This window comes from Quercus lobata, chromosome 4 (genome assembly GCF_001633185.2).
Source record: "Quercus lobata isolate SW786 chromosome 4, ValleyOak3.0 Primary Assembly, whole genome shotgun sequence".
Taxonomy (NCBI): domain Eukaryota; kingdom Viridiplantae; phylum Streptophyta; class Magnoliopsida; order Fagales; family Fagaceae; genus Quercus; species Quercus lobata.
Window position 1 is genome coordinate 74325260 of NC_044907.1, and position 13328 is coordinate 74338587.

The 13328-nt window shown below is 32.4% G+C and overlaps 2 protein-coding genes across 2 annotated transcripts; both read left to right on the plus strand.

Annotated features, from left to right (window-relative positions):
• The first annotated feature begins 1971 nt into the window (after positions 1–1971).
• LOC115985790 (TMV resistance protein N-like) lies at positions 1972–10509 on the plus strand. Its single transcript, XM_031108687.1, has 5 exons — positions 1972–2021; positions 2323–2901; positions 7689–8781; positions 9774–10058; positions 10317–10509. The coding sequence occupies exons 1-5, from the start codon at positions 1972–1974 to the stop codon at positions 10479–10481; spliced, it is 2172 nt and encodes a 723-aa protein (XP_030964547.1). The 3' UTR covers positions 10482–10509.
• Positions 10510–11266: 757 nt separating this feature from the next.
• On the plus strand, positions 11267–12761 carry LOC115985792 (disease resistance protein RPP2B-like). Its single transcript, XM_031108688.1, has 2 exons — positions 11267–12076; positions 12174–12761. The coding sequence occupies exons 1-2, from the start codon at positions 11291–11293 to the stop codon at positions 12759–12761; spliced, it is 1374 nt and encodes a 457-aa protein (XP_030964548.1). The 5' UTR covers positions 11267–11290.
• Positions 12762–13328: the final 567 nt, after the last annotated feature.

Consider the following 13328-nt stretch of genomic DNA (forward strand, 5'->3'; position numbering starts at 1 on the left):
TTACAAAAATCAAAGTCTCAAACTATTAGGGGAGATTAATCTATAATTGATGATTTAACACATTTGCAACATCTTTTTGAAATATTTTAGGGTTTCAATTGAGTTAAGGTTGTCTCGTACTTTGAGAGTTTTAATAGAAATGAAAAAGAAAAATGCGCTAATTAAAAGTACTATAAAATGTTCCAAATATAATGTGATATTGTTTATCATTGATGAATTTCATCAATTTAACTAATGAATGTTTATATCACATTTTTTGTGATTAATAACATGGCAATTTGTAAGCTAATAGTAAAATTTGTACATCACTAATAAAAAAAATGTACAACATTTAGAAAATATATATAATTTTATAAAAATTTGGGACTTTAACTATAAAAAATGGGGCCTTTTTTCTCAAGAAAAAATTTATTTTTTAGTGGGGCCTTAGGCCTAGGCCTTGAGCCGGCCCTGGTTATACCTGGGACTAAATTGGTTAATTTTGAGAAGTTGTGGACTTGTTTGGCATTATCCCAAACCTCAGGGACAGTAAGTGAAATTTACCCTAAAAAAAATTTACGGCCATGAAACAGACAAAGGAAACTTGGGTTTGTTTGTTGTGTGCAGATGGGTTTACACTTTTATCCTTAAAATTTTTTAATTTGAACAGTTACAGAGCATGGGCCTTTTTGGACTTTTGGCTCTATCTTTTTTTTTGGGATGGAACTTTTGGTTCTATCTTATGTGATCTATTTTTTTCGCTAACCTATCTTATGTGATCTTATTCTTATATCTTTGTTAACTTTTTGGGTCAACCATGACATGAGCATGGCATGGGAGACGCGGTGTGGGATAGAGACTGTAAGAGAAAATAAAATAAAAAGCAAGATCACTTAACCTATCTTATGTGATCTTATTCTTATATCTTTGTTGTAACTTTTTGGTCAGCCATGACATGAGCATGGCATGGGAGACGCGGTGTGGGATAGAGACTGTAAGAGAAAATAAAATAAAAAGCAAGATCACTTAACCTATCTTATGTGATCTTATTCTTATATCTTTGTTGTAACTTTTTGGTCAGCCATGACATGAGCATGGCATGGGAGACGCGGTGTGGGATAGAGACTGTAAGAGAAAATAAAATAAAAAGCAAGATCACTTAACCTATCTTATGTGATCTTATTCTTATATCTTTGTTGTAACTTTTTGGTCAGCCATGACATGAGCATGGCATGGGAGACGCGGTGTGGGATAGAGACTGTAAGAGAAAATAAAATAAAAAGCAAGATCACTTAACCTATCTTATGTGATCTTATTCTTATATCTTTGTTGTAACTTTTTGGTCAGCCATGACATGAGCATGGCATGGGAGACGCGGTGTGGGATAGAGACTGTAAGAGAAAATAAAATAAAAGTCAGCCATGAGCCAGCTGAAGATAAAGGTCCGTGATTTTCATTTGGAGAAGAAAAATTCTAGAGAAATTGTTGCGTGATATTAGAGAGAAACGAGAAGAAAAGTAAGCTATCTCTCTCTCTCTCTTTCAATTAGGTTCTCTTTCCTTTGAATGGGTTTGGATTTTGATGCTCTGATTTCTATTCATTTTACTAAAAACCAATTACTTTCTAATAGGAACTGAATCCGGCCTTTTTTCAAGATGAATATCGACGACGGCGACGATGACCGGGTTTTCAAGAGGATTATCCCCCCTGAGTTAGTTCTCATTTCTCACTCTTTAATTTCTTTCCTTTCACTTCCTCCCTGAAATAAAAAGATCTACATATGAAATCGTTTTCTTCTTCCTAATATTTTCTCCAGTTTGAATTGAATTTGATATACTAACTACTTTTAAGACTTTTTTTTTTTTTTTTTTTTGGTTTGGCTTCGACGTAATTGTATTCGAAAAATTGAGTTTTTTTAAAGAAAAATAAGCCATATATTTTTTTTTTTGTTGACCAAATAAGGTTTTTTTTTTACTCATTTTTTCTGACACTATGAAACAGATTTTTTTCTCTATCGCCTTCTCTACGACGTGCTATGTGCAGTACAGTTTGAATTGAATTTGGAAATACTTTTTTTTTAACGTTTATTTTTTTGTTTCAAACATAAATGTTTTATAAAATTGAGTTATTTAAAAAAAAATTAATTAAATTATTTTATTTTCCATAATAACCTTAAATAAGCTGAACAACAATTTCTTAAATTTTCTTATTTAGCTTGTTGTTTGTTTTTGGGAAAAAAAAAATCAATGGAAAATAATTAGCCATATTTCTTCTATTGACCAAATAAAGTTTTCATTTGATAGGATTTTTAATTTTTAATTTTTTTATACTATTAAACTCTAGAAAATGCAAAAAGCTATCCAGGGCTGTCCCAGTAGTTAAGAGGAAGCTTAGTAGCCTTCGGATTCCAACGAATTCTGTAAGCCATCAAGGATTGTCAACATCATCACCATATTGTTCTTCAACATCTAGGTGGAAATTCGATGTCTTTCTCAGTTTTAGAGGGGAGGACACGCGTAGGAGTTTTACAGACCATCTATATGATGCCTTGAAAAGGAAGGGTGTTTTGACCTTTAGGGACGATGAAAAACTTGAGAGAGGAAAATCAATTTCACAAGAGCTCTTGAATGCCATAGAAGAATCTAGATTTACTATTATCATTTTCTCAAGAAACTATGCATCTTCGACATGGTGCTTAAATGAGCTTGAAAAGATCGTTAGATCCATGAAAGAGACAGGATTGACAATTCTGCCGGTTTTTTATGATGTGGATGCATCTAATATACGAAATCAGACAGGACCTTTTCAAAATGCTTTTGATGATCTTGAAGATCAATTTAAGGGAAATATGGAGAAAGTTGAAATATGGAGAGCTGCTTTGAGAGAAGTGGCTAATCTTGCTGGTTGGCCTTTACAAAATAGGTAATTTTCATGACAAGCTTATTTCTTTTGATATATTAAGTTATAAACGACAATAATTCTTTTACATACAATGAAGTATATAAATAGCTATTGGAATGTATCATAAAATGCTTGATTGAAATATTACATATAGTAGTTAAAATTCTGTTGTATTTTGGAAGTCTGTGCTCCTGTTATTTTTCATTCTTCCCTATTGTTGTTGTTATTTTTATTATTTTAAATCAAAAGGAACAGAATGCAGTGCAAATTAAAGCATGGAAAATTATGAATGCATATGGAAAAACCATACATCTATGCGCATACACTCGTTTAAAAATTTCATATGTAAAACCTCCTTTTCTTTCCCCATTAGTTTTCTTCAACCACCAATGTCATCAGAGAAATCAAAATACAATATCTTATTACATATAACCTTAGTTATTAAACCTAGAGCGGATGTTGACCCGGTGTATAAGTTGGGTCATTTGTTCAACCAGTAGGTCACTAGTTGAGCCACAAGATCAAATAAAAAAATTTCAAAATTATATATACATATACATATACATATACATATACATACATACATACATATATATATATATATATATGTGCAAATTTATGTAAGTTTGGGAAATCATAACATGAATATGTAAATTTTAAAAAATGGACATTTGCCTAAATTAAACTCACCATTATAATTCAAAATCAATGTTTCACAAGCAATAGCATTAGAAATTCTATAAAATTCACAAGCCAAATAAATGAATGTCATAAGATTGCAACAAAGTCTTTTCTAAATAAAATCTTGTTACATATCTTAAACTTCTGTATATTAAAAAAAAGGGCAAATCTCAAACTCTAATGCATATTGTTCCCAGTCTCTCACTAGTTGGTCCAATGACTCCATTTGCATGGATTACAATCCGGGCTTAAACTTGAAGCTCTAACTTCGTTGAAAACTCCAACATCAACCTTGTTATTAGATCCTCATTTTCATTAGGCTTCTCGCTCCTAGCTTCATATTGGTTACTAGGATCTCCATCATCATTGTCATCATCTTCAACCAACTCTTCCAAGTTTAGTTTATCTACATACATTTAAACTCTTGTATAAGGTCAAAAATGAAATAAAATGAAAATACATGCACCAACATAAGTGAATTTGCAATTAATGTAACAAACTAACCAATATCATTTTGGTTGTCTTGGATTGTACAAGCTGCTAATTCATTTTGGAATGTCTCCAATTCCTCCATTGTCCAATTTGTTGGCTCATCCTCTAATACCCAATTGGTATTCTCATGAAACACTTCAAATTTAATAGGATCATAGTTTCGATGCTTGAAGTAATTTCTTCACAAATTTATTATGCACGTGTTAAAAGTTAGAATTTGAAAGTAATGGAAATTGGAAGGAAGCAATTTAACAATTAGAGTTTTGCATGTAAATAATAATGATTGGTACCTTTGCTGCAGTCTTAGGTTGAAATGGACATAGAGTAGATCGTTAAGGCGTTGATGTTCCAATCTATTCTTTTTTTTTTTTTTTGTGAATGTGTTAAAAAATACTCCAATTGCAACCAGAAGATATAACAATTGTCCAACATTATACAACAACAACAACAAATTTAAACTACAAGTAAAATAAAAATAATAGCTAAGAGAATTTACAAAAATAAAAATATTTTAGACATTAATTTTTTTTTTTAATTTATTTATAGCCATCATTGGGGGTGGCTCACTAATGTAGTAACTAAGTCACTAACTACAACTCTCTAGCCGTATCATAATTGATCTGCACATACAACATCAAAATTCACAATCAGTATCAGTAAAATTCTACCAAACACAAGTTACACAATACATAATAGATTAATTAATTGGTCTAATGTTTATCTCATAAACACTGCAACCAGAAGATATAACAATTGTCCAACATTATACAACAACAACAACAAATTTAAACTACAAGTAAAATAAAAATAATAGCTAAGAGTATTTACAAAAAAAAATCTTCTTAAATATATTTAGACATTAATTTTTTTTTTTAATTTATTTTATAGCCATCATAGGGGGTGGCTCACTAATGTAGTAACTAAGTCACTAACTACAACTCTAGCCGTATCATAATTGATCTACACATACAACAGCAAAATTCACAATTAGTATCAGTAAAATTCTACCAAACACAAGTTACACAATACATAATAGATTAATTAATTGGTCTAATGTTTATCTCATAAACACTTACTACAAAGGTGCTAAGAGCCTTATAACTAAATTGATATTTCTTTGTGAGTCCAGGTTCAAAGAAAGCAAACATAGCATGTAAACTAAGTTAAAACATAGCATAATTTAGAAATTCAGAGAAAGCAAAGTGAGTAAAATAAATCAAATATTGTTAAAGTAAGAAAGCAAACATCAATGAAAAAATGTAAAATAAAGGCCCTCAAAATGAAGTACCCAAACAACCAAACAGCAAAATATGAAGAAGAGAGCCACGATTGAGAGTTTCAATAGGGCTTAGACTTCCATAGCTGATTGAGAGAATTGTGTTGGTTTTCTAGGAGAAACACCTTTAGGGTTGGGGGGTTTAGGTTAGGCTTAAATTTTCATTTTATCTTAAAATTAAATTTTCATGATGGACATGTCTCTATTTTTTAATTATTATAATTTTTTTAACTTTACCTTTGTCATTGATTTCTAACATTTTCTGGAGAAAAAAATTGGAGAGTGGAATGTTGTATCTGTGAGGGGTATTTTCATTAAGTCAGTCTCATAAAATTACTCACATGTGTCACATATATATGTGAAAAAACTCTAGGACGAAGCCCAAAAGAATTCATTTTAGTGGAAACTTTAATGATTTAGATGTAGTAATAGAAACTTTGTGTACTAAATTGTGAAAAGACCAAACTATAAGGGTAAATTATAATTACTCTATATATTTTGACTTGCTTTGGTAAGATAAGTTTACACACTAACTTCTCTGGTCAAAGTCTAACTCTAATTTCTTTTTTCTTTTTCTTTTTTGTTTTTTATTTTTTTATTTTTATAGAAATAGTACGTACTGGTTTTATTCATGAAACTGGAACATCAGCAACAACAAAATGTAAAATATCTTGGTGGAATAGACTCCATCCAGACTAGCAAAGGAAAAGAAAGCTGTTTGTTTGTCTAGACCCTTTAAAACAGATTGTTTAACTTAATTAATTAGCTAAGTGATTACTTAGATTAATTATGAGATTTAGGTTAAACAATGATAAATCATATCATGCATAGCAACGAAAAAGTAAATAACACACAGATATGATCACTCAGGAAAACCAATAAAATAACCTTTTCAAGGTAAAAACCTAGGGAGGATTTGACCTAATTATCCTCAAGGTAAAAAAAATCCACTAAAAGAGAATTGAAGTTTTTATAATAAAATTTAACCCTAAATCTATTACTATCTCCAATAGTAAGTTATTGACACAACCTCGTGCAAGCTCCGAATACATGGACTCTTTCTCTCTTGGATTTGCTTTGCACAAACGCCCATGTTTGTGACTTTAAAATCTCACTCAAAGGTTTAGCAATACAAACTCTCCAGTTTGTGACTCTAAGACCACCCTTGAAGGTTTAAATCTCTAGCACCTTTGATAACTAGTGATGGCAGCAACTTTTACAACATCGGATCTTGAGATTCTTCAAGGAATATTGCTGGTAGAAGACTTGAGAGGGATTTGGGTACAAAAACCCTAGATCTACAATAGGAGCGACAAGATGCACTCCTCTCTGTAAAAACCCCAGCTAGGGTTAGCTTATAATGTCTTTTAAATACTACAGCAAGCAGATCACGATTTGGGTTTCAAACGGACAAGTTTGGGCTAATGGGCCAAACAAAAAATTATGCAGATACAATTTTCAATAGGTCGAACTTGACATATTTTGAATTCTTGAGCCTGTAGCTTCCATTTTTTTTGTATTCTGACTTGCAATACCTTGAGCATTGTCTAATAAATCCTACAAACTCTAAGATCTATATCTAGACAAGTTTTGTCATAGTTTGCCAATTGTTCTAAACTTTTAGGACCTAACAAGAGCCTAGCTCCAAAATTATATGATTGGGCAATCATGGACAACCATTCAACGATTCCTCTAGACTAGTCCCTTCGAGAATTTAAGTTAAACGAACACCACTTTTGAAGACGTTTATAACACTTTTGTAACTCAAATATGATGTTTTAACGATCGAAAATTACCTTTCTTCTCCAAAAAAAAAAAAAAACAAAACAAAACAAAACAAAACAAAAAAAGAAACGATCCAAAATTACCCTAAGCCAAGTTATAGACTGGATTAAGTTCATGGTGAACATGTCAGCTGTTTTCAGAATGATTTAGCTATGGTTCAATTACATTTTTTGTGTTAAATAAAATCCTCAAAAGCATATTTTAACCATTTTATTCACAAACCAATTGTTTACATGAGTATTATTCTAATTTATGGTCAATCAATGCTAACCTAAGTAATGCTATTAACTTGCTTTCCCATACTGATATTTTTGCTGCTAATAATACGTCCTGCTTCTCTCCATCTTTCGCTGCCTTTTCAATTTTCTTTTTGGTTCGATAATTGGGAAGGCCCTTAATTGTTTCTTGGGAAATAATAACAATTGCCTGTAAGTTATCAACACGGATCTGTTTAAACTGAATATAACATAAACTATAGCTCCCTACCAGCTGTCCATTTAACATTTTCTTCCTTCCACACGCTTTTATGATTGGTTTGGACCATCACGTAATTATTGTTCTATCTTTCTTGCAGGCATGAAGCAGAATTTATCCAACACATTGTGGAAGTGATATTACATAAATTGAGTTCAGGTGTTTCGAGCATTCCCACCAACTTGATAGGAATAGATTCTTCAATGGAGGAATTGTTGACTTCATATTTAGGTTTTATGAACGATGTTTACATGATAGGGATTTCTGGTATGGGGGGACTGGGGAAGACAACTCTTGCTAGAGTTGTTTATGATAAATTTCGTTGTCATTTTGAAGCTTCTAGCTTTGTTGCTAATATTAGGGAAGAGTCAGAAAAGCGTGGTTTGCTTCCATTACAAAAGCAGCTACTTGCACAAATTTTGGAGGAAAGAAATATAGATATATGGGATGTATACGAGGGAGTTGACATGATCAAGAGAAGGATACATCATAAGAAAGTTCTACTTGTCCTTGATGATGTTAATCAATTGCACCAATTAGAAATGTTGGCTAGAGAGCATGGCTGGTTTGGATTGGGGAGTTGGATCATCATAACAACTAGAGATCAACATTTGTTGGTCCAACATGGGGTGCATAAAATATATAAGCCTAATGGACTAAACCATGATGATGCCTTAAAACTTTTTTGTTTGAAAGCCTTCAAAAGAGAGCAACCCCAAGAAGGTTACAAGCAGCTCTCCCAAGCTGTTGTAGTCTATACTAAAGGCCTTCCGTTAGCTCTTGAAACTTTGGGTTCTTTTTTGGTTGGAAGAACAATAGATGAATGGCTAAGTGCATTGGAAAATTTTAGAAAAATTCCTAAAAGAGAAATATTTGACATACTTAAGGTAAGTTACGATGGACTAGAAAGAATGTGGCAAAATATATTTTTGGATATTGCGTGTTACTTTAAAGGGGAGAGAAAAGACCGCGTTATAGAGATATTAGAGAATTGTGGTTTTGATGCACAAATTGGTATAAGAGTACTTGTGGATAAATCTCTCCTAAGCATAGAAAATGAAAAATTGTGGATGCATGATCTTCTACAAGAAATGGGTAGAGAAATTATTTGTCGAGAATCACCTGATGAACCTGGAGAGCGTAGCAGATTGTGGCTTTGTAAGGATTTGTTTCATGTATTGACCAATGCCACGGTAAGAATAATAGCAAAACTAGAATTTTATTTCAGTTACATGATTATAATAACATAAATTCATTCATTAAATTAGTTTTTTTTTTTTTTTTAAATGATCGAATAGATAAGCAGTTACCTAAGTACTTAGGTAATGAAATATAAGATACAAATTTTCATTTAAGATGCTAATATTAACAAATTGTCTTTGAAGATTTCTTATATTTTACTCTGAAGACATAATGTGATTGTGTCATTGATTAAAGATTCGAATTCAATTTTGTGATTCAATCAACCAATCTTTCAATCTATAATGAAAGGCTTTTTTTTTTACAAAACATTGTTTATGGCCTTCATTTCTTTTTGTTTTTTTCCTTATCATTTTAAAAGAAATGTTGTAATTTCCTATTTAGATTTTTATTTTTATTTTTTTTTGGCTCTAAAAGGCACCTTTTAGTTTTAATGTATAACTATAAGAATAATATATAACAATTTTAATATATGAATTTTAAACACCATTCTGATGTAAACTTTTAATAAATCTGTCTTAATAACTTTTCTGCTAATAGGGCTCGTAGTACACTTTTCTATTTTTTATTGTTAGATTAGAAGTTGGTCCCACCATTTGAGGGCTTCTTTTGGTGGAGGTGGAGAGGGGAAAATTCTTTAGGTACTCTAAAGAAATGGTGCCCATTCCACTCACATTTGTGTTAGATCCTAACATGAATTTAATGTGTACCATGAATGTGAGAGGAGGGAGCACTATTTTCTGAGAGTACCTAAAAATTACTCTTGAAGAGGAGGGGATGCAAAAAATAAATTGTTTTTCTCAAAGGCTCAAATAAACGGCAATTTCCCAAGGGTCCACCAATGGTTAAGAGGAGGTTATAAATTTGGAAAACACAGGGTGTAGCTATTTTCATCTCTTTTGACACAATATAAACATGAGTAATTCTAGTTTTCTTATCTTTTGTTGTGCAATTAATTCACTGATTGTTTGCTTTTGATTCTCAGGCAACAAAAACAATTCAAGCCATAGTCCTAAACAGTTATGAATGTGAAAGAGACTGGAATTTTGAAGACTTTCCTGAAGTTTTTTCAAAGATGTATAATCTTAGATTGCTTAAAATTCACAATGTGCACATCTCGAATGGCCTCAATCATGTTTCTAATGGCCCAAGATTTCTCCAATGGATTGGGTATTCTTCAGAAAGTTTGCCATCCAGTTTCCAACCAAAAGAGCTTGTTGAACTTAATTTACAGTCTAGAAAAATTAAATATCTTTGGGAAGGAGTCAAGGTAATTTTGTTCATTAAGCTGCCTTTCTACTACTACTACTTTTTTTTGGGTAAAAAGTACTACTACTACTTCATCTTCCTCTTATTATCATCACTATTATTATTATTTCTTTTCTTTAGGAGTAGCTTCAATGCACTCCCCGCCTATTTGAGACTTTGAGTTTCCTCCTTTTAATTATTGAATTTCCTTATATTAAAATTTATTTATCTTATTAAAATAAATTCTATGTTTAATGGTAGTTTTTTTTTTTTTTAACAGTATTTGGACAAACTAAAATGCATCAATCTTCAAGATTCCTATAACCTTATTCAGACACCTGACTTCTCAGGGGTTCCGACACTTGAGACACTAAATCTCACACGCTGTAGAAATTTGGTTGAGATCCACCCGTCTATTGGACTACTTAGTAAGCTGAATCAGTAGGGGTGTGCATGGGTCGGGTTGGGTCGGGTTGAAGGGATTTTTTGACCCAACCCACCATGGTGGGTCAAAAAAAATTCAACCCGACCCAACCCATCATATAAGTTCAACCCAACCCAACCCAACCCACATGGGTCGGGTTGGGTCGGGTTGAACCCATGGGTTTGACAAATTTTTTTAGTATTATTATTAAATTGAGTAGAAAAAAAAAATATATATTAACATATTAAAAAAACTTAAAGATTAGTATCAATGTAACTCTTTAAAGGCAAACAATGCTAATAACAAAACAACAATAGTAATTTATTAGGATTTGTGTGAACTAATTGACTTTTATATAAGATAGGAAGAACTGGCTATTTGAAAAAAATTTATTAATTATATAATATACTTTTTATATATATTAAATTAGTATTAGTAGGAGAAATTGAGGAAATGCTGCTCTACAACTATTTTTTTTAATTATTAAATATAATATATATTAATATATATATATATATATATAAAAGTGCCCTACAATTGATTTAAAAAAAATTATTAAATATAAAATATATTTTAAATATATATTAAATATGGGTAGGTGGTTCGGGTCGGGTTTGGCGGGTTTGTAATTTTATGACCCAAACCCAACCCGACCCGCCATAAAAAAAATTTTTGTAACCCAACCCAACCCACCAAGCCTTAAAAACCAACCCAACCCGGCGGGTCGGGTTGGGTTGGGTCGGGTTTGGCGGGTCGGTGGGTTTTCTGCACACCCCTAGCTGAATGTTTTAGATCTAAAAAGTTGCAAATCTCTTACCAATCTTCCGAGCATGACTACTAAAATGAAGTCCCTTATAATTCTTAATCTTTCTGGCTGTTCAAATATCAAGAAGATTCCAGAATTTGAGGGGATTATGAAAAGCCTATCAAAACTTTATTTGGATTGTACTGCTATCGAGAAATTACCCTCATCAATTGAGTGCTTGACTGCCCTTACTTCACTAAATCTAGAATACTGCAGAAATCTCGAATATCTTCCAAGAAACATAATTAGTTTGAGGTCACTTGAAATACTCATTCTTTCCGAATGCTCACAACTTGCCAACCTGCCAGATAACCTTTGGAAAATGAAGTGTTTGAAGGAACTTGATTTGAGTGGAACTGCCATTAGAGAAATTCCCTCTTCTGTTCTTGTCTTGAAAGATTTTGGATGTCTCAACTTTGGAAAGGTTGTGAGGCCTGAGTTTTCCCTAAAACAACTTAAACTGAGTAGGATGTCTCAAATTGAAGAAATTGGGCTCAATGGTATTGGCTGCTTCTCCTCATTAAAGTATTTAACACTAAGTGGAAACAGTTTTGCCAACCTACCTGCAAGCATTAGTCAACTTTCGAAACTGGAAGCTCTTGATTTGAGCAACTGCAGTATGCTTCAATCATTGTCAGACCTTCCATCAACCGTGAGATATATAAATGCTCAACATTGTTATTCCCTAGAACCATCACTAACTAAACCACTAGTACTGTTTGAACCCAGCATTTTTCCAAACTCCAAGTGGCGTCCAGATAATGAGAGTGTAAGCAGTGTGGCATATACAATATTGAACCGTTACTTACAGGTAATGTCTTCTCTCTCCTGCATCCGATGCAAAGTATATAACACCTCCTCTCTCTCAATGTTAAATGAAGTTAACATTTTTTTTTTTAATGGTACAGGGAATTCGTCCAAAAGCTGGAAATGAAACTCCTACCAAAAGGAAAGCAGATAGATCTGGAACTGAATTTCAGATAATTATTCCCAGAAATGAAATTCTGCATTTGTTAACGCATCAAAACTTAGGCAAATCAGTGTACATAAAGCTGTCTCCAAATTGGTGTAATAGTAGGTGGATGGGATTTGTTCTCTGCCACCAAATTTCTTATTCTCCTAATTCTGTTGATGAGTTTGATGTTTCCGGTGAGACATTTGGTTTTAGAGCTAATGTGATAAGCCTTGGTGATGGGTCTCGCGGTCATTATGCCTCTGAAATTTTCTTTAAGGTGTCATTTAGTGTGGACCACATTTGGCTGTTGTATCTGTCTCGTGATGATTGGCTTGCTACTGTTCCGAATGGTGATCAATGCAGTCAGATTGAGGTTAAATTTGAGACCTCTAGCCCACACACTCTGGTGCGGATGTGTGGAGTCCGTTTGGTATATGAAGAAGATGTGGAATTGATTAACTCAGAAATTGCAGAAGAAGCACAATGTAGTCGTGCTTCTGAAGAATCAATAAGATTCTTCAATAATGTCCCAAAAAAATAAAGAAAAAGAAAAGGAAAGATTCTCCAATGAAGGGTAATGACTCTCAAAACATCCTTCCTGTTACAAGTCTATAATAAAAAACAAAAAACAAAAAACAAAAAACTATTCTATCTTTTTTTCCTTTCAATCTGTACAATCCAATCCTTTTTCTTTTTAACATTCTAGGACACATCCAATTTTACACCCAGAGTGCGAGAACTTTTGCTTACAATTTTTTTGTTTTTTGTCTCAGTTTTTTATGTTTTAATGATTTTGCTGTTTGGTAGATGGTTCAGTCGTATTTTGGCATCCTATTTGTAAGTTTCGGAGTATGATGCTATTTTTTATATTCACCTTGTGCTCGCAAATGTTAGACATTTTTTCCTGAAAAATTTTTGAACTGCCAAAACTAGAGACTTATTTTCTTCTCTACATGTCATTGGTGTGATGCCTAAGCAGGCGAGACGCAACTCAATTTACTCACTCAACAGTATGATAGAATTATTAATTGCTTTCTTTTCGTTTCTTTTTTTTTTTTTTTGGTTAAAGTATCATATTAACTCAAGTTCTCACGTATTTGTAGATGAT